Raw genomic sequence first — 27,384 nt, 5'->3', positions numbered from 1 at the left:
CGTATCGTTGAGTACTTTCCCAAAAAAGCACTGTATATATATATATATATATATATATTTGTAAAATAATAAGAGGAGTTTACCTCAGTATAGTATGTAGAATACTTCCGTATGATACTCTCCAGAAATTAAAACGAAAAAAATCGAAAAACTTACATTAGAGTAAAAAATAATTAAAAACCAATTTAACACAATTAAAATCAATTAAATCAATTTAACACAATTAAAAATATTAAAAATAATCTAACGAAAAGGTAATACAATTTGGGATTAAGAACTATGATACGTTATTTAATAATCTTAAAGACTTGGCGACAATGACAATTTATTCTCACTAGATGTTACGTCGTTATATACGAATGTAAACGTTGAATAAACATTAGATATTATTTGGGATATGTTAAATAATAACTCGATACCGATTAATTATACGAAGTTACCTATTAAGGAAATTTTTCACTTAATTAAACTGTTGGTTGAGGCCAACTCTATCACCTTTCGAGACAAGGTGTAAAAACAAATTTTTGGATTACCAATGAGTTTGAGCCTGAGCGGCTTAATGTCAGAGATCTATCTCTCAACGATTGAGCATATACATTTGACACCTTTTCGACCCCTGTAACGTATGGGAGGTATTTAGACGATGTTCTAGTTATTCTGATAGTAGTACTATCCAAGACATTTTACGTTCGTTTAATAATATTCATTCTAGACTCAAATTTACATTGGAAAGGGAGGATACAGATGCAAAGTCATTAAACTTTCTAAATTTCACGCTTACTTGGGACTCGAATAAGATAAAATTTAGCATCTATCGAAAACCTACAAACACCGGTATGCTTCTACATTATAATAGCTATCACCCGTTCACCCACAAAAGATCAATTATCTTTAATCAATTTTTAAATGCCAATAAATATTCAACGACGGAATCTGCTTAGGGCTCAGAATTACAAATATTAACTAGCAGGTTCTTAAACAGGGGTTATCTCCTTGCCACAATAAACCGGATTAGGGTATAGGCTAAGGATAGGATACAAAATACTACACCAACCAACAATAGTAATATCAAAAAATACTTTATTTCTGTCCCATATGTTGAACAGTGGCACAAACAGCTTAACAGATTCTTTAAAGATACGTAATTTAAAATTGTGACCAGGCCAATACGGAAATTACACACTACACTGAACAATCGCTCGGTTCTTTCCACGTTTGCAACACAAATTAATGACCTGGTATACAACATTTCTTGCAGTGATGGTGACTCGTCTTACCAAGGTTCAATGCGTTTTTCTCTGAATATTCGTGTAAACTGACATTAAGCCTGTTCGTGCTTCTCGTTCAGCAGTGTCAGAATTAATCTTTCGTGCCATTAACGAAAAACATACTTTTTTATTTAACGAGGCCAAAATACTTAAGTCCAATGTAATTATACGCGACTATTAATTGCAGAAACCGTAGAAATTAAGTTACACAAGAATTCTGTTAATGTTCGTTGGCCATATTTGATCTCCGATGCGTTGACCTTTACGCGCATGCGTGAAGACAAATAATCACTATTTAAGTTTCATGTTCAACCCTATTCGGTAATTTTCATTCCTGTGATCACGACATACAGTCAAAAAGCGCTGTCAGCTTCAGGAAGGAAAATCGTTTTGAATTTTTTTGTTAGATTCTTTTATTAATATTTTTAATCGCGTTAAATTGATTTTTAATCGTGTTAAATTGATTTTAGTTGTGTTAAATTGATTTTTAATTATTTTTTTCTCTAATGTAAGTTTTTCGATTTTATCGTTTTAATTTCTGGAGAGTATCATACAGAAGTGTTCTACGTACTATATTGAGGTAAACTCTTATTATTTTCAAATATTAATATCAACGTAGAACATATTGAACATTACAGCTCTGATTCATACTATCTAATATTTATATATATATATATTGTGCTAGATAGTATGAATCAGAGCTGTACTACTCAACATGTTCTACGTTGATAATAATATTAGTAAAATAATAAGAGGAGTTTACCTCAATATAGTGCGTAGAACACTTCTTTATTTTACTATATATATTGTGCGTATATATGCACTAGTATAGTGTATTTGTGTTTAATGGCACCAGTGCAATTTTAGGGAAAGTGCTTCAGGTTGTATAAAAAGTTAACTCACAAGTTAGTGTAAATACATCAGATCTGTATGCAACTAGCTAAAAATTAGTTACAAAATTGGCATCGTTTAAGTATATCTCATATTGTGAATACCTTCACGACAAGTTACCATGATATTGTACTACTTTGAATAAGTAATGCTTCACCATAGGACAAGACTAGGCAGATACCCCCCCCCCCCAACAGCACCATTTCGGAGCTTATTGGCTCCTCATTGATGGGTGGGCAGGTACTCTGAAATACAAGTCATATCCTTGTATTTCAGAAAAGCTTTTGATACCGTTACACATAAAAGATTGTTATATAAATTGGAGCAGTGTGGCATTTAAGGGCAAGTATGGTAGCACATAGTTGGTATGTTAATCTGAGATTACTGTTCCCCATATGAAGTACACTGCATTTTTGTTGAATTACCACTTTCCAGTCCATCAACTAATTTGTCTATATTTTGCAGTACAGTAGTACAGAAAATGGAGATTCTAGCCACTTTTTCCACACACACACTCTAAAAACAGCCCCATTTCCCCTTAAAATTTCTGCTTTGAAATCAATTATATGAGTTTTATTTTTTTTTTACTTTTTTCCATACCTTTATAAATCAGTTTCATTTTTATTTTATTGTAATCTTCAATATTTTTATTTATTTTGCAAATGAATATATCTGGCAAAAAGACTAAATTCATTTCTGTGAACAATTACTTTATCTCCTTTTTCTGTTTTTATTATTTCAAATTTTTTAATTGGATAATGGACATTAAAATTTAATGTCTTGTAATTTTTTAAATGGAATAGACTGGAATAATTGCCCAATGTTTTGTAGTCGTTTTATTAGTTCCATTTATTAGTAAAATAATAAGAGGAGTTTACCTCAATATAGTGCGTAGAACACTTCCTAATGATACCCTCCAGAAGTTAAAACGGAAAAAAAGAAAAAATCGAAAACTTACCGGTACATTAGAGTAAAATATAAATAATTAAATAATCAATTTAACACAATTCAAATCAATATAAAACGATTAAAAATCAAATTAACGTAATTAAAAGACAAATTAACACAATTAAAAGAATAACGAATCGAAAATATTCAAAACGCTTTTGAATATTTTCGTTATTCTTTTAATTGCGTTAATTTGTCTTTTAATTACGTTAATTTGATTTTTAATTGTTTTATATTGATTTGAATTGTGTTAAATTGATTATTTAATTATTTATATTTTACTCTAATGTACCGGTAAGTTTTCGATTTTTTCTTTTTTTCCGTTTTAACTTCTGGAGGGTATCATTAGGAAGTGTTCTACGCACTATATTGAGGTAAACTCCTCTTATTATTTTACTAATATTATTATCTACGTAGAACATATTGAGTAGTACAGCTCTGATTCATACTATCTAGTTCCATTTATAAATTTATTTAATTGTCATTTTATAAATGAAAATAAAATTCTGCGAGTAATGTGAGCAAGAAAAAAATGGAAGTGAATTTAACACATCTCACTCATAATTGTAGAGATTGTAATAAAGCATATCAAACAGAATATTATAAATCTAAAACATCACTCAAAAACAAGAAGTTATTTCATGTGAATGTGAAAGAGAAGTACAAAAAAGTTATTTAGAGAAACAGATTTACATGTAAGAAGTCTTATGGAACTTAAAAGTTCGCAAAAATTGTGAAAAAGTAAAGCTTATTTCAGAATTTTCAAAATATCCAAGGTGTGATATTTATTGAACAGTATGTACAGATCTTCAAAAAATTATCTCATTAACAATTATAATTATGTCATAGATTGTGAATGTGGAATGAAAGTTAGTAAATTAAGGGTATATAATCATAGTAAATTAGAACAACACAGAATAAATCTTCCAGAAAAAAAATGTGAGAAAAAAATTAATAAATTTTTAAAATATAAGAAAATCACCAAATTTTTTTATTCATTTTACCCATAAAAAAGTTGGAAAAAATCAAGTGTTAAGTAATTAATTTTTAAGTGATTTTTATTTAAAATTTTTTTTCTAATAAATGAGTGAGAAAATGTACTGTTAAGTCAAATGACTGTTAGAAACTTAAAGATATTTGTATGTTTGTAAATACTACAAATTTATAGGGTATACAAATTTAAATTGAGAAAATTTAATTAATTTTATAATACGAAAAACAGAGTTACACAGAAACAATAGAGTTCAATATATTCTTGAAAATAAAAGCATTAGTGAACTGAAAAAATGCTGCGATGAAATTTAACTTCGCGGCTATAAAAGAATAAGAAACAGAAGATTTAATTCCGTTTATAATGAAATTGAAGGTCGAAAAAGTGAAAAACATGATAAAAGAGAAAGACAAATATTTGTCAGAATATCTGGTATACCTGATGCTAATGAATTATTTTCTAAAAGAAAAATAAGAAAAAGTTTTACATGGTTCATAAAATGTGAAACATATTAATACCCTGATAAACATGATCAACACAATGAAAGTTTTATTTAGAAAGCTCCTGTTAATAATTTTACTGAAATTCAAGAAATGGAATCAGCTTACTGAGGGTAGATTAAAAATTTATCTTACTAGAAATTCAAAATGTGAATTAGATCCTATGATAATCTAAAAAAATAACAAACATATTATTATTAAAGAAATAAAAGCAATTTCACAGGAAAATGAGTTTCAAAGTTAATATAAACTTAACAGTTGAAATTTGTAAACAAGATGAACATGATGTATATTCACTTCAAAGTAAAATTGTAGAATTCTACCAGGAACTAACTTAGATGACTATCATAATTTACTTTTGAATGTCATGCAAAAGAAAATGATGAAAGTAACATGTCATGATTCTGGTTGGATTATACGTGGTGTTGAATATATTTATATCTTAATATATACACTGTGTTTCCACATTTTTAGATACACACCTGCTGTGCACACAAATGGTTTGTCCCACAACGTTGCAAGTCACATGACCACAATTGTGGATATAAATGTAGCAGAACAAACTTTCTAGTATCAGTTAAGCGTACAAACTGTAGCAAGAATGGGGAAAAGGAGTGATCTGATGGACTTCGAACGTGGCATGGCAGTAGGTGCAAGACGTGCTGGACAAAGCATCTCTGAAATGGCACTTCTGAACTTTTCACGCACCACAGTTTCAAGGGTGTATCGAGAATGGTGCAACAAACAGAAAACATCCTCTCAACAGCACTCTTGTGGAAGAAAATCGCTTGTTGATGAGAGAGGTAACAGAATCTCATCGAACACAACGTTGCACATTATGTCAGAATACAACCTTGGTATGCAGAACAAAATATCACAACGGACTACTAGTCACACTTTGTCACGAATGGGCTACAACAGCCGACGGTCACATCTTGTACCTTTGTTATCAATGAAGAACAAGAGAGCACACGTCCTGTGGCCACAGCAACACCAGCACTGGACTATCGAGGAATGGAAAACAGTTGCTTGGTCTGACAAGTCAAAGTTCCTGGTGCATCATGTTGATGGAAGGCTCAGAATTTGGCAAAAACAACATGAATCCATGGACCCGTCATGTCACAGACTACTGTGGAAGATGGTGGGGGCAGCGTTATGGTATGAGGAATGTTTTCTTGGCACACGTTGGGTCTATTGATACCCATAGATTCACATCTGAATGCTGCATCGTACCTAAACATCGTTGCTGACCAAGTGCATCCATTCATGTTGACATGTTTATCCGTTCATGTTTATCCTCAGTCAAATGGTTACTTCCAGCAGGATAATGCGCCGGTGCACAAAGCCCGAATCACTATGGAATGGATCCAGGAACATGACAATGATTTTCTTTGCTGCAGTTGTCCATTCAGTCCTCAGATCTCAATCCTATTGAACATCTTTGGGATGAGCTGGAAAGCGCTGTTTGCTGCAGGCCTACACCTCCATTGAATCTCAAGGAACTGCGTGACACACTTATGTCTGCATGGTACTCCATTCCTGCACAACGTTTTCAGCATCTTGTTCAATCCATGCCTAAACGAATTCAGGCTGTTTTGAAGGCTAAAAGAGGCTCAACACGCTATTAGGTAGGTGTACCTAATAAAGTAGCAGCACAGTGTATATCTTTCTCCTTTAGGAGGAAGATCTTATATTGATTTACCTCAAACTTTTAAAAGTAAAAAAGCTATTGTTAATTTGAAAAAAACAAGACAATCAATGTTTCAAATGGAATGTATTAGCTGCTTTACTTCAAGTTAAAATTTATCCTGAAAGAATTTTGCATTATAAAAAATATGAAAAAAATTAAATTTTAACAATATTCCTTTCCCTCCTTCACTAGATGATATTTCTAAGTTCGAAAAGCAAAACAATATTTCTATTAATGTTTATCATTATCAAAAAAAAAAGTTCAATTTGCCCTTTATTGATAATGGAAAATAAATCAGATAAGCATGTGAATCTTTCTACATGAAGAAAAACAGGTTGAAACTGACAATACTATTGAAAAACATTATTGTTGGATAAAAAATATGTCAAGATTAGCATGTTCACAGATGAATCACAAAAATCTGTAAAAAGTTAAGATGCCTGAAACTGATTCAATGTTTTTCAAAAATTATAAGCACTTATTAAAAATTCCATTTGTTATGTATGCAGATTTTGAAAGTAACTGAAAAAATACATACAGCAGACCAAATCCCAAATATTCTTTACAATGAATTATCAAAAACATATTAACATATTTAATATATATATATATACAGAAAAATGATAACAAATATGAATATAAAGAATCTAGATTATATAGCAGTGTAGATGGTCAAGATGTAAAAACAATATTTAGAATCCACAATATAAAATAAGACATGTTACCCCTTTCAGATTAAGAACAATTGAACTATGATAATGCAACAATATCACATTTGTGGATGTGAAATTCCAAGCTAATTCAAAAACAAAGAACAAAGAGTTATTATTAGAGAAAGTTGGAGATCATGATCATTTAACAGGAAAATTTAGGTGTGTGCAGCTCATAGTTGTATTTTGAAGTTAAAAATCCAGATTTTATTTCAGTAATTATGCATAATTTAAGAGGATAGTACAAAGAGTTGTGATGCTCAATATGTTCTATGTTGATTCAATATTTGTAGAAGTATAAGAGAAATTTACCTCAATATGATATGTAGAACATTTATAATTAAAAAACAATTAAAAAATCAATTGAACACAATTAAAAAATTAATTCAAAAATTAAAAGAAATTTAATGCAAATTTTGAAAAATGATTTTCCTTACTGAAGCTGACAGCTTTTCGACCATATGTTGTCATCACAGAAATGGAAATTACTGAGTATATGTGAGCATAAATCTTAAATAGAGATGATTTGTCTTCACGCATGTGCTTTTACTTAAAAGACCCCGAATTGGAGATTAGCGTGGATGGCGAACGTAAATAGAATTATCATGTAAATAAATTTCAGCAGTTTCTGCAATAGTCTCGTATAGTTACGCTGGACACTAAATATTTTGGCCTCCTTGAATAAAAATGTATGCTTTTCATTAACAGTTGTTTGTTTGTTATTTGGTTTTTAGGAGCATTGGCAACTAAGGCCATATTGCTCTGGGGATATGTGGTGGTCATTCCCCGACCTTTCTGCATCCTCTGTATTTGGTGGTCACGGGCTCGAATCCCGGTCTAATCAAGATGTGTGCTACGCACTGCTGCTCCTGCCCACCTGGCTATGGAGGCACCCTTCATTAACAGTATGAAAGGCTAATTCTGACGCTGCTGAATGAGAAGCACTGACTGAGGACACATGCCATTTAACTCTAAAATTGCGTTTACCCTTGGTAAGACGAGTCGCAATCATTCAGATTTATGGGAACTAGTATGGATAAGCTTGCTAATAATCTTGTAAAAAAAACCGTTCAAAAACATAAAGAAATACTTTTCAGAAGATAAGCTAGATTTAGTGATAAGAAAAGGTGTATACCCCTATTATTATATGAACTCGTTAGAAAAATGTGAAGAAACCTAAATTACTTAAAAAAGAAAAAAAATTACAGCCAATTAAATAAAGGTGATGTATCTGATGATGATTACTTTCACACACAAAAAGTCTGGAAAGAATTTAACATAAAACACTTGGGTGAATATTCTAATTTGTATTTAAAAACTGATCTGTTGCTATCAGCTGATATATGTGAAAATTTTAGGTTTGTTTAGATGCCTATAAATTAGATCCTTCTTGGTATTATACAGCTCCTAGTTTATCCTGAATGAAATGTTAAAAACGACAAATATTGAATTATAGTTTCTAACTGATATCAATAGGTATTTAATGCTTGAAAATGATATTAGAGGTGGAATTATTCAATTTTGGTAGATATGCAAAAGCAAATAATATATATCCTACGATAGCATATCATTGCTATTTCTTATAGTTTCCTATTCTTATAGTTTAAGGCAAAGCAACAGGCTGAGCCTGTTGCTTTGCCTTAAACTATGAGAAATATTGTCGGAAAATCTATTTTGTTGCCTTGACTGCAGGGTGCTAAGTATTGTTGTTTCATCTGTTTAGTCGAGCAGTAGAACATCATTATATTGTGAAGGAATGGCACATCAGAAAAGAATACTTTGCCTGGAAACTCAACATCAAATGCATGCCTTTAGTGAAACTTGAAATGGTGTTTCTCCCACCTTTGCACATTAAGTTGGGTCTTGTGAAAAATTTTGTAAAAGTTCTGGACAAAAATAGTGAAGGTTTCGAGTACTTAAAAAGCCAGTTTCCAAAAATTAGTGATGCAAAGTTGGAGTGTATATTTGTAAGCCCACAAATTAGATGGCTTTCAAAGAATGAAATCTTTGAAACTAAACTTAACACCACTGAATTAGCTGCATGGAAATCCTTCAGAGCTGTTGTTAGTGGGTTTTTGAGAATAAAAAAGTAGAGAACTATAAAGAGTTGATAGAAGAATTGTTGCATAACTATCAAAAGTTAGGATGCCGAATGTCATTAAAGATACGGCGCCTCCGTAGCCAGGTGGGAAGGAGCAGCAGTGCATAGCACACGCTTCTTGATTAGACCGGGGTTCGAGCCCATCACCACCAAATACGGAGGATGCAGAAAGGTCAGGGAATGACCACCGCATATCCCGAAGCAATATGGCCTTAGTTGCTAATGCTCCTAAAAACCAAATAACAAACAAACAAACAAACCAAAGATACACTTCCTACATTCGCACCTGAACTTCTTTCCGGACAACTTTGGTCTGTCAATGACAAGCAAGGGGAACAATTCCACCAAAATATCCACAATATGGAGCAGAAGTATCAAGGATGATGGGAACCAGCAATAATGGGTGACTATTGCTGGTTTCTAATAAGGGAGGACCATTTCTGCTCTTAAGAGGATAAAATAACTGTTAAGTAGTACAATTTCCTATTTTTGCCTCCACTTTTGTGGGTTAATTGCTTACTTAAATCCAAATAGGTGTTTATAAAGTTTAAATATGTCATTTTTTATCCATTTGGAATGTTTACTGTTCTATTTCAAGCAATTAATTTATAAGTAAAGTAGTCTGGTACATTTAGATAAGTAAAAAAGGAGCATGAAGTGAAGCCATAACATGAAAATGTGATATGCTACGAATTTTCTAGTCATTTTCGTTTTCAGCAAATGCGATTTAGTCAAAATCAGTTGATTTTGTTCATGTTTCGAAAAAAAAAAAAGTTTAAAATTGTTGCCTAGTATAATGGGGGTACCTGGTTAGTTTCTAATAAAAAGAAATCGCCCTCTCACATCTTCACAATGTTTCAGAAACCAGACAGGTTTAAAAACCAAAAACAAAATAAGATAATTTTCAATCATTTGAATTTAGTATCATGTTATGTTGAGATATCAGGAAAAAGATCTTCCATATGAAAAATTTTGAATAAATTATGAAGAAAATGAGTATGCAAGATTTTAATTTTTTTAGCTGCAGGAATAAGACATGTGTTGTGATTAAGATGTAACTGTTGACTATTATATGTTCAAAACTTATATCCAATAATACATTTTGATGTCAGTAAGCACTCCGATTATGTAAACATCAAATTTATGTTTGATGTTTACATTTTCCATCAAATTTGGAAATTAAAAACCAACGAAAATTATCAAATATACTGTTTAATTTTATCTGAAAAGGAAGGAAAATTACAATTATTGGATAAAAAGACAGTTGTTACTTAATTGAAAAAATAGTTATTAATAAATGAAAATTCCTGAAGACTATCCCTTTAAACCTAATACTAAAATTGGATAAAGTATCGACGGTTAGATTATTGATAAACCTGCTGAGGTAGTTGACAAACTAAATGAGTATTTTGCACACGAGGAATGTCTGTAGGGAAGTGGAGGCCAGAAGAATAAACTCTATCAGGGAGCTAAATGATGTAATAACTGAGAGCAAAGTGGAGAAAAAATTGTTGAAGTTAAAAATAAGAAAGGCACCAGAAGTGGATGGGATCTATCCAGTTATATTAAAGGAGATGGCAAAGAAGTACACAAAACCCTTAACCATAATTATGAAAGCTTCCTTGGACTCAGGGGAGGACCCCCATTGACTGAAGATGTGCAAATATGTCCCCAATTCACAAAGGGGATCAATGGGTTATACGAGTAAATGCAGAACTGTTAGTTTAACTTCTGTTACAAGGAAAATATTGGAATCACTGGTTAAAGAAGCACTGCAGGATCATCTAAAAAAGACTGCAGTTATAGTTCAGACACAGCATGGATTTGTTAAGGGGAAGTCTTGTCTGACAAATTTGATTGGATACTAAAATTATCAAAAAATAATTTTGATATCATATACTTGGATTTTAGGAAAGCTTTTGAATAATGTTGCACATTATTATTATTAGCCATATGGTACAAGGAAGCCTAGGGCTTATGCTGCACCAGCCAAAAAAAAAAAAAAAATCCCGAGTTATCCCCTGAGAAAGAAAGAAGAGAGAGAGAGAGAGAGAGAGAAAGAGAAATACAAAGGAATCACCAAGAAAGAGAAGAATGATGATATCCAGCTCAGGACCCTGGGTTTGCCAAGCCCATACTCACCAGATGTGAGCCCCCGTTGGAGCAATATGGCATTAAGGGCAAGTTGCTACAATGGATAAAAGGCTGGCTGAGTGGGAGAAGACAGAGTGGTAATCAATGGACTCTGTTCTACCTGGACTAATGTTATTAGCGGAGTCCCCCAGGGTTGGGTGTTGAGCCCAGTGTTGTTTGCTGTATTTATTAATGATATTGATGAAGATATACAGGATTAATGTCTTAAGTTGCATCTACATTCACACATGAGGAGTTATTTAGGGAGGGGAATGCCAGAGGTGAATTGAACTCTGGCAGTAAGCTAGATGATTTTGTAATAACTGAGAGGAAAGTGAAGGAGAAATTGTTGAATATAAACACAAAAAAGGCACCCTGGGTGGATGGGATCTATCCAGTTATATTAAAGGAGGCAGCAAAGGAAGTAAGCAAACCCTTAGCCATAATTATGAGAGCTTCTTTGGACTCAGGGGAGGTACTCATGGACTGTAGATGTGCAAATGTGACCCCAATTCACAAAGGAGGATCAAAGGCTGACACAAATAATTATAGACCTACGAGTTTAACTTCTGTTCCAGTAAAATTAATGGAGGTACTGCAGGATCATCTAGACAAGACATAGCTTGGACACAGCATGGTTTTGTTAAGGGAAAGTCTTGCCTGACCAATTTGATTGGATACTATGATGTGGTCACAAAGGAACTGGATGCAGGGAATAACTTTGATATCATATATTTGGATCTTAGAAAGGCTTTTGATACTGTTGCACATAGAAGACTGCTGCAGAAATTGGAGCAGTGTGGCACTGAAGGCAAATTGCTGCGATGGATAAAGGGATGGTTGAGTGGGAGAAGACAGATTGTGGTAATCAATGGTCACTGCTCATCGTGGACTAATGTTATTAGTGGAGTCCCTCAGGGTTCAGTGCTGGGTCCATTGTTGTTTTCTGTATTTATAAATGATATTGATGATTCTGTATTTATAAATGATACTGAGAGTACGCTGCTGCAACAGGATCTGGAAAGGTTGAGCAGATGGGCTGAGAGGTGGCAAATGAAGTTTAACATTGACAAATGTAAAGTACTACACATGGGAAACAGCAACCCCAGAGCAACGTATCAACTCTGTGGTACAACACTGACAGTGGTAGAGAATGAAAAGGACCTGGGGGTAATTGTGCAGGCAGATATCAAGTTTTCTGAGCAGTGCAGACGGTCTGCAAGAGTAGCTCATGGTGTCTTGTCAATGATATACAAGAATTTTTCTAGCAGGGATAAGGAGGTGATTATCCCCTTGTATAAGGCAATGGTCAGGCCACTCCTTAAGTACTGTACACAGGTCTGGAGGCCTCATTTTAAGGATATAGAGGTGTTGGAACGAGTACAGAGAAGGGCAACAAGATTAGTGAATGGAACAAAGGGTTGCTCTTACGAAGAAAGGCTTAAGTTTTGCAAATTACAGTGTCTGGAGACTAGGCACCAACGAGGTTATCTGATAGAGGTGTATAAAGCCTTGAATGGTTTGAGCATGCTCAATCCTGATGGGATTCTTCCTCCTGCTCAGAATAATCACCTGAGAGGGCATAAATTCAAATTGAGGAAAGACAATTGTAAAATATATGTGCAGAAATTTGCCTTTGGCCAGCAGGTAGTTGGTTGGTGGAACAGACTTCCATCCTTTGTTGTGGAAGTTGATAGCCTAAATAAATTTAAGGCTGGGCTGAACAGGTATTTGGAATGAATGGAGGGGTGAAATGGGAGATTTTTTTTTTTGGCTGATGTTGCATAAGCTTGCTTTCTTGCATCATGTGTCTCTACTAATGATGATGCTAAAGTTTGCAGACGATACGAAGGTTGGCAGGGTTGTCAGTGATAGTAATGATAGTATAGTACTGCAACAGGATCTAGAAAAGTTGAGCACATGGGCTGAGAGGTGGCAACTGAAGGTTAACATTGACAAATGTCAAGTACTGCATGTGGGTGGCAGTAACCCCAGAGTAACGTACGAACTGTGTGGTACTACACTCAGGGTAGAAGAGAAGGAAAAGGCCCTTGGAGTTATTGTGCAGTCAGATATGAAGTTTTTTGTGCAGTGTAGACAGGATGCAGGAGTAGCTCATGGTGTCTTGTCAATGATATACAGGAATTTTGCTAGCAGGGATATTGAGGTGATTGTCTCCTTGTATAAGGCAATGACCAGGCCACACCTTGATTATTGTATACAGGCCTGGAGGCCTCATTTTAGGAAGGATGTAGAGCTGCTGGATTGAGTTTGGAGAAGAGCAACTAGACGGCCGAGTTGAACAAAGGATTGCTGTTACCAAGACATCAGTTATAGCTTAAGTTCTGCAAATTGCAGTATCTGGAGACTAGACACCTGCGAGGCGATCTAATTGAGGTGTATAAGGCCTTGAATGGTTTGAGCAGAATCCATCAATGCTGATGGGATTCTTCCTCTTGCTCAGATTACTCACCTGAGAGAACATAAATTCTAATTGAGGAAAGAAAATTGTAAAATATATGTGTGGAAATTTGCCTTTAGCCAGCGGGTGATTGACAGGACAAACTTTCATCTGTCATAGTGGAAGTTGAAAACTTAAATAAGTTCAAGGCAGAACTAGACAAGCATTTGGAGTGAATGGATGGGTGAAATGGGAAGGTTTTTTTTTTTTTTTTTCTGGCTGATGCTATATAAGCTTGTTTTCTTGCATCATATTCCTCTACTAATGTTAATGCTAATTAGACTGGAAACAGTTAGCTAAATACCAATCTTTAAGTGAGGACTTTATTAAAACAAAATGAAAATAAACTGATGTGATGTTTAAAATCATTCACTAAGAGATGAATTCATAAACAAAAATTATAAAAGGTTAGTTTTGTATGTGCTAGCAAAATTATGTAAGAAATGAACTGATGAAACTTGTGGCAGAGAACAAAAATCTATGGGATGCATATAAATTATCAGGTGCTAGAGAAGACTATGGTAGATATAAGCTACTCTGCAATCAAGTCACAAAGAAGGCTAGACAAATTAAGGCAGCTTGGAAAGAAATTTATTTCAAATTTATATGCCAGGAAAGTTCAGTCAAATCTTACCTGATATCGATATTAAAAATTTTAATTTAAAGGATGAGTTAAAATTAATTTACCACGAGTTACAAAATAATACTGAACATGTATTTGAGTTTAATGTTTTCTATATTTATTAATGATATTGATGAAGGTACATCAGGCTTTATGTCTAAGTTTTCAGATGATACAAACGTTCGGAAGTCAATTAATGACAGTAATCAGGGTAAGCTACTGACAACAAAATCTAAAAAAATTAGGCAGATGGCTGAGAAATTGTGGTTGTATTGACAAATGCAAGGTAATACATATGGGTAGCTTTAATCCCATATTAACATACTAACAGCTGTGTTACCATACTGAGGGTAGTGGAAAATACCTGGAGGGGGGAGTATTGTGCAGTCAGATATGAAGTTCTCTGAGCAGGAGAGCTCATGGGGTTTTGTCAATAATATACTAGAAATTTTCTGCAAGAAATAAGAAGGTAGTAGTAGCAGTACTAATGGCAAACGATGCAAGAAAGCAAACTTATATAGCATCAGCCAAAAAAAAAAAAAAAACTATTCACAAATCAGTACCCTCTATTTGTCTAGTTCTCCCTTGAATTTATTCAACCCATCAACTTCCACAACAACAGATGGAAGCCTGTTCCAACAATCAACAACCCGCTAACTGAAGGCAAACTTCCGCACATCTATCCTGCAACAATCCTTACTCAACTTGAATTTATGCCGATGCTACAATTTGCAGAATGAAGCCTTTCTAGGTCAGAGCATCCCTTTCTTACCACTCACCAATCTGGGTGCCCTTCTAGATACCTATTCCAGCAAATCTAAATCCTTCCTAAATTAACTAGGTAATTAAGCTATTGTAAAAAAAGCAATGGTTAGGCCACATCTGAGTACTGCCATAGAGGTCTGAAGGCCTCATGTAGATCTGCTAGAATGAGTGCAAAGAAGGGCAACCAAATTGGTGAGGGTAACAAACAAGCACGGTGTTACCAAGAAAGGCTTCAGTTCTGAAAAGTGCAGCATCTGGAGACTAGGCACCTGCAATTGATCTGATTTAGTTGTTTAAGGCTTTGAATGGATTTCTCAACACTGATGGCATTCTTCCTCTTGCTCAGACTACACTTGTGAGGGGGCATAAATTCAAACTGAGGAAGGATCTTTGCAGGATAGATGTGTAGATGTTTGTCGTCAGTCAGCAAATGGTTGATTGTTTGAATTCACTGAGTCACAATAAACCACATGGCAAATTGGCTTGACTTTGTGCTGCTTCCATTCTTTCCCATTTTCTACCATCATCCAAATAGTATGCCTAACATTTTCAAAATGATCATCTTGAAATCAATAGTGCAAGCAATAAATGTGAAATAGGTGGATCTGAAAACAGCTATGCATGACTGTTTCCAGGATCACGCAAATTTTGTTTCATAAATGAACATGATTCTATTTCTTCTTCTATTTCCTTGCATCTTCTTATATTATTTTTTCTATTTCTGTGTGTGTATTTTATATTTATAGAAAGTTTTTCTGTATATCTTTTAATAAAAATTGAAGGCAAAAATTAAAATATTTATCTAGAAAATTTCTTTAATTAATCTTTAAGAAAAGATCACCCTTGGTCTCCGATTTTAAAACTGATGGTAAAAAATTAGTTCATGATAGTACCTTTATAATCATATAAGAAATATTTTCTTAAATACAAATGTTCTTTTAAAAAAATCGTAAGTTTTATTGTAAGCATGGAGCCTACTACTGCAGAATCAAGTGCAATTGTGCCAGTGGCATCCACTTCGCCAAACATGAGTATAATGCTTCATAATCTACAATAACTTAGATTATGAACCAATTTTAATATAAGTAATAAACCTAACATTAAATTTTGCTTATCTTACTACAATAGTGGTAACTTTTTTTTAAAGCATCCCTTACATATAAAGTTGTATAATATGTTGCATGATTTACCCACTTGGAATTGTAGTAACCACTTCTCCAACTTGTAACCTATATAAAATAGTAGTTTTCCCAGCACCGTCCAAACCAAGAATTAGAATTCTCATTTCACGGCTACCAAGAAGACTTCTGAAATAACTTAGCAATCCTCCTGATAAAAAACAAAATAAAACATACTAGTTTAATTTTAAAAAATTAAATAAATAAAGCCTGTAAATAAAACTAGTCAAATATTATTAAGTGCCCCTTCTTTTGGAGCCCCATATAGGACCCATTCTAAGTCAAGTCGTCAACTCGACCAGTGATCAGCATTTCATATTTAGCTGAGATTTGGAACAGTAGTAGACATCCATAAGATATGAATGCATGATAAAAATTTTGTTGGTAGCATTCAGTTTATGAGAAATTAATTTTTAAAAATTCTTAATTTTTAAATTGTGTGCATGGAAAAAATTTTTGTTTGCACATTTATTTTCTTAAAATTTGATTTGTCCAGTCTAATATCAAATGAAATTTTCCAATTTTTATGAATTTGGGTATGTTGATTCCAAATATGACTTCAGTTTTTGCACAGCATCACTAGTTTACGCAGAAATGAAATAAAAGTAAATAGGCAATAATACTACATCAGATTTATTTTATGTTTAACTTCTGTACAGAATAGACTGTTAATCTCTAAAGACAGGCTGCCAGGTTAATTCATATGGGTTGTCCAATGATATACAGGAATTTTGCTAGCTTGGATAAGGAGGTGACTATTCCATTGTATAAGGCAATGGTTAGGCCATAGCTTGAGTACTGCATACAGGTCTGTAGACCTCATTTTAGGAAGGATATGGATCTGATGGAATGTGTGCAGAGAAGGGCAACTGACTGGGTGACGGGTAAGAAAAGGGTGCTCTTACCAAGAAAGGCTTCAGGTCTGCAAAATGCAGCATCTGGAGACTAGGTACTTGAGAAGTGATCTGATAGTCTGTTAAGGCTTGATTGAATGGATTGAGCAAACCAGTGCGCTGATGGCCCTTCCTCCTGCTCAGATTATACACATCAGGGGGCATAAAATGCAGAATGGGCAAGGATGGTTGCATGATAAATGTGCAAAAGTTTGTCTTCAGCCAGCAGGCAGTTTGAATAAATTGGAGCAATTGTTCCAAACAGTTGTTTCTAGGAAGAGTTAGACAAACTATTGGAGGGGATGGATAGGTAATGTAGAAAGGTTTTTTTTTTTTTGCTGATGCTGTATAAACATGCTTTCTGACATAATTTGCCATTACGAATACTAATATTAACCGTGTGAACCTGGAGAATTGCAAAAATTTAAAAAACTAGGTTGAAGTTACTCTTGGTAAAAAAAAAAAAAAAAAACATGAATAACTTTCCTAATAGTAAAATAATTTTCCGTGGTGATTTAATTTTCCTAACTGAATCTTGATTCAATTTTCTAATTACACAGACCCAAGTGGTGGAGATAGTGTAGCTTCCACTATTATTCATAATACTCATTGAATTACAGTTGCCATGTCAACCAGTATTTTACAGAGCACTCTAGTGGCTGTGAACATGAACTATTAGTCCTTTGTTTTACAATCACCATGGTCTGTACAAGGCCAGATTTACTGAGATAGTGGCACAGTTGCTCCAGGGCCCTTAATGGGTCACAGGTTGGATGGCTAGAACAATGAAATTACTGGTGATTATTGCTGTTTTTATTTACTGCATTTAAATCTTATTTTTTTCTATCTCCATGCTTTTGTATCTTATTCATATTATGTACTCTTCAAGCCTGTGCACAGGGCAAACATTGGACAAAGCCTCTAAAAATATGTGCACCAGCAACCCCACATGCCTAAATCGAGCAGTGGGTCTGTATCTCCCAAGGATCGGCATGACTTTTAATAAGAATGTAGTACAATGAATCTTAGTACAGGAATTACTATTGAGAACATTATTGTACAGAACAAATCTTATTGGTTCAAGGAATGCGAAGAAGAATAATAATTGTCTAACAAATCATGTTTCATTAGGATAACTCAAAAATTAAAGTTGCTCAGAGAGCATTTTGTATTTAGTTTCTTGTTCAACATCAACACAGAAAACTTACTTTTTTTTTCAATTTATCAAGGAATATCAAGGAAGCTTGTTGATTTGTGAAAAAATTATGTTTATCTCATGGAGGTTTAATAATATGGGACTGCAGAAGAATATTTCAATGCAATTGCTGATATCAAACAATATTAAATTCATTTGCTTTACTGATTTTGATTATGAGGATCATTCTTCTCCAAGTGAAGAGCAAGACTGAGTACTCAGTGTTAAGGCTTGAGCTTATGTTCAACCTAGAGACAAATTCTGTTATCCACAGTTCTGCCTAAGTTGCTGATTATTTTTGAACTGTATGGCATCACCTGAACAGGTGAATCCACTATATATTTAAAAATCTGGGATAGCCATTTTGGGGATAATGGCTTCTCATCAACTAGTGGACAGCCTCTATTAGCAAATCTATGCCAAATTGTGAATAGCATATTCTGGCTATTCAGACAAAATACATATACAATTTCAAAAGATATTAGCAACTTAGGTAGAACTGTGGATAATGAGTATTTGTGTCTAAGTTGAAAAAACACAAACTTTAGCACGGATATTCAGCCGGGGCAGAATCATCCCCATAATCGAAAAGCAAATGTAGTTAAGCATACTCACTTTATTTGATTATGGAGTTTTGTTTGCAGAGTTCTGAATGTAAGTCACATTCATAACTTGGGAAATGACCCAGTAATTTATTAGTACTTGCCCTTTTTTGATTTGTGTTGTCTTGGTATACTGATAATAATTATTATATCATTTCTATTTAACTTAACATATATTTGATATAAATTTGATGCTCAGAAGTGAGGAAAACGCTATTATTTTCACCTGATGACATGACTGGAATTTACTATGTAATGGCTGTTTGAGATCTTTTTTGCATCCCCCCCCCAACTGGTGACTAACTTTTGGAAATTTCACCTAGATCTTCAGGCCTGACCTTACACAAAGCTTGTCCATTTACCCCAGAGAAACATACCAACTGTGTGGTACTACACTTAAGGTGGTAGAAAATGAAAAAGATCTGGGAGTAATTGTGCACTCAGATATGAAGTTTTCTGAGCAATGCAGACAGGCTGCCAGGGCAGGCCTTGGGATTTTGTCAATGATGTACAGGAATTTTGCTAGCATGGAAAAGGAGGTAATTGTCCCTCTGTATAAAGCAATGGTCAGGCCATGCCTTGAGTACAGCTAGGCCTCGCATAATGCGAGTTCGATTAAAGCGATATTCAGTTAACGCTATTTGAAAAATGATACCACTTTTCACTTTACACGATGCAAATTTCCAGTTAACGCGATATTTTTTTTTATTATAATATTTTTTTTATTATAGTTGAAAAAGATTTGAATCGCGCATTAAGCTTACTGCGAGTCGTACAGTCAATAAACAAACGTTTGCCTGCTGCCTGCCTTGGTGTGTTCCATCAACCATCGGAAGAAGACGTGTTTGTCTCCTGCTAATAAAGTCAATGCAGACTTGCACGTAAAAATTCAAATTTTTAAATGAGCCAAATGAAAATGTTACCGCGAAGGAGATAACGGTAAAAGAATTAGATGAAATCTTTTGTATCGCATAGAACCTCAAACAAAAGGTTTGATGTTCTCTGCGATATTTATTTCGCCAGGGCCCAGAGAAGATTGTTGTCGGCTATCGGAAATTGATTGAGGAAAAGAGAAAGTCAACACTGTTCAAATATTTCCGCAACAGTAATTTCTTCATTGTGTATTTTATGTGAGAGGTTCTCAAAGTTTCTAGGTTCACGGCGACTTTAATGTCTCAGTAATTTTTTCAAGGTGCACCCAGACCAAAAGAAATACCTAACAGTTTCGTTTAGTAATTAGGTCCAAACAACTTAATAAGAAATGCTGAAACAGTGAACTACCTCGAGCTAGTAGTTCGCACGGTGTCTGACAGATGTCGAGTATCGCTGTGTTTCCCTCGAAAATTTAAAATATTCCGCGGCGCACAGTTTAAGAACCGCTGTTTTATGCAATAAACATTTAATTCCATAATTATTTTCATTATCATTTATTATATACAGTTAAAAAGTTATTTAAAAGGTATTTTTAAAATTCTTTATGGACATTCCAGAAGGTCAAGGACCAATTATAATTTTCCTATTGGTTATTATATTCGATTAACGCGTTTCCGCGATGCGCTCGTGGGATGAATTAATCGTGTTAATCAAGGCACGCCTGTACTGTGTACAGGTCTGGAGGCCTCATTTTAGGAAGGATGTAGATTTGCTTGAGCGTATACAAAGAAGGGCAACAAGATTGGTGAGGGAAATGAAGGGATCTTCTTACCAAGAGAGGCTGACGTTCTGCAAATTGCAGTGGCTGGAGACTAGGCACCTGCGGGGTGATCTGATTGAGGTGTATAAGGCCCTGAATGGGTTAAGCATGCTGAATTCTGATGGGATTCTTCCACTTGTTCAGATTACGAACCTAAGGGGGCATAAATTCAAATTGAGGAAAGAGATGTAGAATAGATGTACGGAAATTTGCCTTTAGCCAGCGGGTGGTTAATTGCTGGAACAAACTTCCATCTGTCGTTGTGGAAGTTGATAGGTTAAATAAATTTAAGGAGGAACTGGACAAACATTTAGAGGGAATTGTTTTGTAAAATTTTTTTTTTTTTTTTTTTTGGCTGATGCCGCATAAGCTCATACACTTGCTTTCCTGCATCATATGCCAATACTACTACTACTATTTTTATGTTTATTGCTACTTTTGATAAGGAACAAGATCTAAGGGTAATGAATTCTGGCAAGAAAGTCTTTGGGCAGTCCAAACAGGCTGCTAGAACAGCCCATGGGGTTCTGTCAACAATACATTAACAATCACCTCTTTAGGTGATTAATCCCAATGTATAAAGCACTGGTTACGCCATCTGGAATATTGATACAGGAAAAACCACCTCATTTTAAGGACACGGTTCTGTTGGAAGGATCCACATCAATTTGGTTGTTGTTGTTGTTGTTAAATTTGTTGGTGCATCAGCAACTTAGGCATCAATTTGGTGCACGACAATTCAGTATGTACGATAATTCAATATGTGAGTTTGGTGTACAAGACAATTTGGTGCATGACATTTTGCTGTGTGACAATTTGGTGAAAGACAATTGGTAGCTGTGGCAATTTAGTTAATTTTGTGAGAATTCAGCATATGGCAAAGCAAGACTGAAAATGCAAACTTTTAACATGCAGTGCTGTAAAGGTTAATTTAATGATCACCATACCGGTTCATATTTTTGAAAGAGCACACTAATCGCCTTCATTTTCAGGTACATTAGCATATATGCATAAACATCTATTGTCATCACCATGTCCATCCATTTGTCCACATCTAATTACCTACCTTCTGGTGGATAGATTTTCATAAAATTTTATAATTGGTTCTGTCAGGAATATTTGTCGAGTTCTCTTATATTTCATTAAAATTGGAGCAATAGAAATTTGGCACTTATTATTTCTTTGTTCATCTGCCTGTACATAATAATGCCACTTCTGGTGGATACATTTTCATGTAATTTTATATTTGGCCCTTTTAGAAAGATTTGTCAAGCCCTGCCAAATTTCATTAAAATCAGATAAATAAAACCTGAGGGCTCCCAATGAAAGGGGGTCCTCAAAACCAACCACATCTCCAAGGACCCCAGATACCACTGCAGTCTTGAAATAGCACCATGGATTGGTTGAGCTTGCACCTATTATCTTTAGCATGATTGTCTGTTCATATATTGTAAAGATATTACAAAATAGGACAGTCAGTCAGGCTGAAGATAACAGGCACATACCTATTTCCAACCTGTGAGTATTCAGCCAATCTTACTATTAGTAAGATTGGCTGAATACTTTTACACAAAATAAACTGACATAAAAATAAATTATTTCCTTTTTATTATTATTTTCTAAATTTCTGCATGCCTACTAAGTAACAAAAATTTCTATTGGTTTTCCAAACCTTTTACTTCATTTATTTTCTTAATTCTTGTCTGTATATGACATACTGAATTGTTGCACATGCACTGAATTGTTGTAGCCACCAAATGTTTTTCACAAAACTTCCACATGCATTGAAATGTCATACACCAAACTGTCTCATACACCAAATTGCCTTGTGCACCAAACTGCCCTGTGCAAAGTCATGTACAGAATTTGTCACATATACTAAATTTTCATGCACTGAACTGTCATATAATAAATTGTCTTACACCCAACTGGTGTGATCACCTGATTTTGTAAAACACAAGCTGAAACTGGGCACCTGAGAGGTGATCTAAATGATGTGTATAATGCCTTAAATGCTGTGGCATCATTACTCTTTCACAGATTACACCCATAAAGGGGGACATAAATTTAAACTGTAAAGAGATGGTTGCAGAATAGATTAATGGAAATTTGCATTCAGCCAAAGAGTGATTGTTGAAATAACATCCACTGATTGTCGTGGAAGTAGGGTTTGAATAAATTTAAAGGTTTGGACAAATTATTAGCATGAATGGGCAAATGAAGTGGGTAAATTTTTATTTACTTATTATTATATTTATTTATTTATTTTTCTGGCTGATGCTGTACAAGCAATACTTGCATCATATTGCCAATATTAATAGCAGGATACCAGACTATACTAACCACATAACACTCGCACTCTTGATAGTTTCCTTAGTAAAAATCCTTCAAATATATATATTAAGTGTTATCTGTCTCTAGATATCTCAGACCAAAGCTCTTTATGCCACTCTTCTCCTATGGAGTCTATCACATGACCATTCTCGGCTTTACATCATTTGGCAATACAAGAATGCAAAATCAGATGATATACATGATTTTTATTTCTCTGTGTCTTGGTTGGACTACTGTTTTAAACCTTCTGATTCTAATGTTTGTCAGATAAATCAGTGAGCTTATTCTCGTAGGGTGAAATCTTTAATTTCTCTCATTCAGCAATATATTCTCAACCTTTATCTTAACATTGATTTTCCGATTGCTAAAGCTGTTCAAAATAAGAAATACCATATTGCAATTAAATTACATCCTAATCTTTGGCTTCGTTTGCTGCCTATATTATAGCTCATTAAAGCTTGTAAAAGTTATTAATAAAACCAATTTTGAAGATGGTAAAAGTAGGTGGAACTTTCCCTCTTGTCCATATGGAAGTAAAGCCTTCCTGCCTATGACTAAAGTTATCATCCTATGCATCCTCTGTCCATCCATGCTCCCACTATTGTTACATCTTGATGGTTCCACTGCATCCTCATCTAAAAAAAAAAGGAAGCTAACTAAGCACCATACTTTCCTGTAGCTCTTTCATCAATAATCTTGGTACACCATTATCTACCAATACCAAACACATTACATTCAGTAATTCCCACAGTTTCATAACAGAAAACCATTAGAAGAATTTTAACATCTTGATGTCAATTTCTCTCCACGTTCTTAAAGGCAGTGCTTCAGAGCTTACTCCTGATTTGTTTCATCTTTTACACTTTTATTCTGCTGGTGTTTTTCCTTGAGATGGACATTTGCTCATAACCAGTCAGTTCCTAAAAAGGGTGAAATATCTCTTCTTCCAGTTATTTCCAAAGCTACCTCAACTTCTTTTCAAACTAATGGGAAAAATCCATCAACTCATAATCCATCTAATCAGTGACCATCACAGCTGCCAACTTTTAACTTTCAAAAAGCTAGAGATCAGGAATTTGCAAGCAGGAGGAAATAAGGTTTTTGAACCAAAACAGGAGGAGGTTTTTAAAAGTCCACACTGTATTAGAAATTAAATTTCGCCGCCAAAATACACATTTTATATTAAAATACAGCTGGCAAATTGTTTAAAACATTATTCTTTTAAACATTAGCTTGCCTAAGCTTTTTCTCTCTCCTTGGATATTCTATTAGACATCAACTACTGATTTTGATTACTTCAAGAAAGATACTGTTGCAGACTTTGCCCTTGTCAGAAATGTTAAGTCCAAGTTTTGTTCATAACGGTGGCTCTGCTATCTAGACTTGGCTCTCAGGAACATTTCCAAAGCTTCAACAGAAAGAGTAGACCTGAGCTCAGTTTTTGCTTTTCTAACCTTGCTTGCTGAATATTTTTGCACACTCAGCACTACGATGCGGAATTTTTAAAATGTCAAGCATGACTTGGAATAATTTGTTATATTTCAAGCTTCCTTGCTGGTCAGTTTCCCAACCAAGGATCACCATACAATTTTTTTCTTATTTCATAATAAGCATTTGCTAGGTTCACGCATTGAAACTGACAGAACTGATGCTGCAAAACGTCTATTGCTACATCTATTTCTTTATCTTTAATGGCACCAAGAAGTACTGAAAAGTTGTCCACAAAAAAAAAAAAAAAAAAAAAAAAAAAATGAAAATGAACTGTCAATTGATGAAATTTGTGCTACATAAGCATTTATAAGAGCATCATTTTGTGACTATATGATTGAATTTGTACCATATTGTCATATGCGGCCATAAAGTATTTCCACACTTTGCAAAAGAACAGAATCTCCTCCTTTTGTTTTAGACACTCGCTTTAGCGGTAGAAATGACATGACAAATCCAAGAATCATCCTTCTTGTTTAGTCTGATATGGTAATCAATATGCAAAATGGAAGTGGAAAATTAGAAATGTGTGATGATTTGAAAAATAGTGAAGGGCTAAATTTGGATTTTCAAATCCTGACATTACACTTAAAAGAAACAAGCAATTACTTTATTCAAGAGATGAAAACGAACAGACGTTCTCTAGTGAAGATAACATGCCAATAATTATCAGCTTGGTTGACCTGTTTAGGATTGGCTTTTGTCAGAAGATCTCATTTTCTTGAATTCATCAATTTGTCTTTTTTCACAACTTTTGGATCACAAACTAGATTTGAACATGCGGAGATGGGGGAACCCCTGGTGCTATCAGACAACCAACACATTGGATTTGAACATTTGTCACTGCTATTCACTAGTAATCACTTGTACATTTCAATTTGCTAACTCTTAAGAAGTGCTTATATTACTTTCTCACCTTTCTAATCTCTTCCTTAAACAGACTTTGAAATGTTACCACTCTTCTAGTTACCCATTTAACCAAAGACAGCCAACGTGTACACTCATGATTAAACATCTTTTTACTTTGGTTGCATACATCGGTTGAAATTATTTAAATCTACTCTTCCTTTCCACGTCCTGTGAAAGTGGGTAAATACCCACTTCCACGTTCTGTGAAGGTAAGTGCTCAAGCTCGTCTTTTAATACGCTCACTAGTCTAGTTTTTAGGCACATTATCAATACTAAAAGCCAGACAGTTTTGGAAGGTATCTCATGTGCTTTTAGCTTGTTCAGATGATGTTCAATTTTGTACTCTGTTCAGTCACCTTCCAATGCTGGCACTGAGACCAAGCTGCTTCGACTGAATGATTTTTTTTTTTTTTTTTTCATTACAATTGGATTCGGCTCACAATCACTTTGACTACTGGCAACTGTAGAAATCAAAAATAGCCCAATTTTCAGAACCATCACTCTCATGTCATCCCCCCATCTGTGCAAATTCCCAATGTTGTTTTTGTTCTTCCACAGTCATATTTTTGTCTATTTTGCTATTGGGAAACATATTTCTGAAAAATGCATGCATGATTAGCACAACTCAGAGGAAGGGTGTTGAATAGTACACTGACAGTTTTGGCTGCATGGACAGCATGGACAAAGAGCAGAACATAACTGAAATTTGCATGGGATCTCTAAGACCCTGCACAATCAGGTCCAGGTTATTTAGGCACTACACAAAGAGAATATCAAGGTGGATGAAAAAGGACTGAGTTAAAAATTGAAGTTAAACATAAGAAAGGAACCTGGGGTGGATAGGATTATCTCCAGTGAATGAAGTATGCAACCCCTAAGCTATAATTATGAGAGCATCTTTGGATTCAAGGCAGGTCCCCGTGGAATGGAGATGTATGAATGCATCCCCAATTCAAAAAGAGGGATCAAATGGTGATATGAGTAATTATAGACCTGTTAGTTTAACTTCTGGCAGGGAAAATAACGGAGTCACTTGTAAAAGAAGTAATGCAGGATCACAGCATGGGTTTGTTAAGGGGAAATCTTGTCTCACCAATTTGATTGGATAATATGATGTGGTCACAAAGGAACTGAATGCAAAAAATAATTCTGATATCATATACTTGGATTTCAGGAAAGCTTTTGACACTGTCGCACATAAAAGACTGCTGGACAAACTGGAGTAGCGTAGCATTAGGGGCAAGTTGCTGCTTTGGATAAAAGGATGGGTGAGTGGGAGAAGACAGAGTGGTAATCAGTTGTTTGGTTTTTAGGAGCATTAGCAACTAAGGCCTTATTGCTCGGGGAATATGCGGTGGTCATTCCCTTGACCTTTCCGCATCCTCCGTATTTGGTGGTGACAGGCTCGAACCCCGGTCTAATCAAGAAGCGTGTGCTACACACTGCTGCTCCTTCCCACCTGGCTACGGAGACGCCCTGTGGTAATCAGTGGATACTGCTCTTTGTGGAGTAATGTTATTAGTGGAGTCCCCCAGTGTTTGGCCCATTGTGGTTTTCTATATTTATGAATGGTAATGATGAAGGCATACCTGGCTTAATGTCCAAGTTTACAGATGACACAAAGGTTCACAGGAAGGTTAATGTTGGTAATGACAATATGCTACTGCAACAGGATATAGATAAATTAGACAGATGAGCTAAAAAATGGCAACTGAAGTTTAACATTGACAAATGCAGAGTACTGCTTATGGGTATTAGTAATCTCAGAGTAAAGTACCAACTATGTGGTACTACATTCAGGGTAGTGGAAAATGAAAGACTTAGGGGTGATTGTGCAGTCAGATATAAAGTTCTCCAAGCAGTGCAGACAGGATAGCTCATGAAGTTTTGCCAATTATATACAGGAATTTTGCTAGAAGGATAAGGAAGTGATTATCCCATTGTACAAGGAAATGGTTTGGCTGCATCTTGAGTAGTGCATACATACTGGTTTGGAGACTTCATTTTAGTAA

General features: G+C 34.6%; 1 protein-coding gene across 1 annotated transcript in view; it reads right to left on the bottom strand.

Moving 5' to 3' along the window:
- Arl1 (ADP ribosylation factor-like 1) overlaps positions 1–27,384 on the bottom strand; it is a 128,704-nt gene that overhangs the window by 97,064 nt on the left and 4,256 nt on the right. The window contains exon 2 of the mRNA XM_090386989.1: positions 16,275–16,409. Within this exon, the coding sequence (XP_090243115.1) occupies positions 16,275–16,409 (135 nt within the window). The remainder of the gene's footprint in view (positions 1–16,274; positions 16,410–27,384) is intronic.

The sequence above is a fragment of the Mastigoproctus giganteus genome, chromosome 12 (assembly GCF_048544385.1).
Source record: "Mastigoproctus giganteus isolate SK-2022 chromosome 12, ASM4854438v1, whole genome shotgun sequence".
NCBI lineage: Eukaryota > Metazoa > Arthropoda > Arachnida > Uropygi > Thelyphonidae > Mastigoproctus > Mastigoproctus giganteus.
The sequence above is the reverse complement of the archived record's forward strand: the minus strand, read 5'-3'. Positions and strand labels throughout refer to the sequence as shown.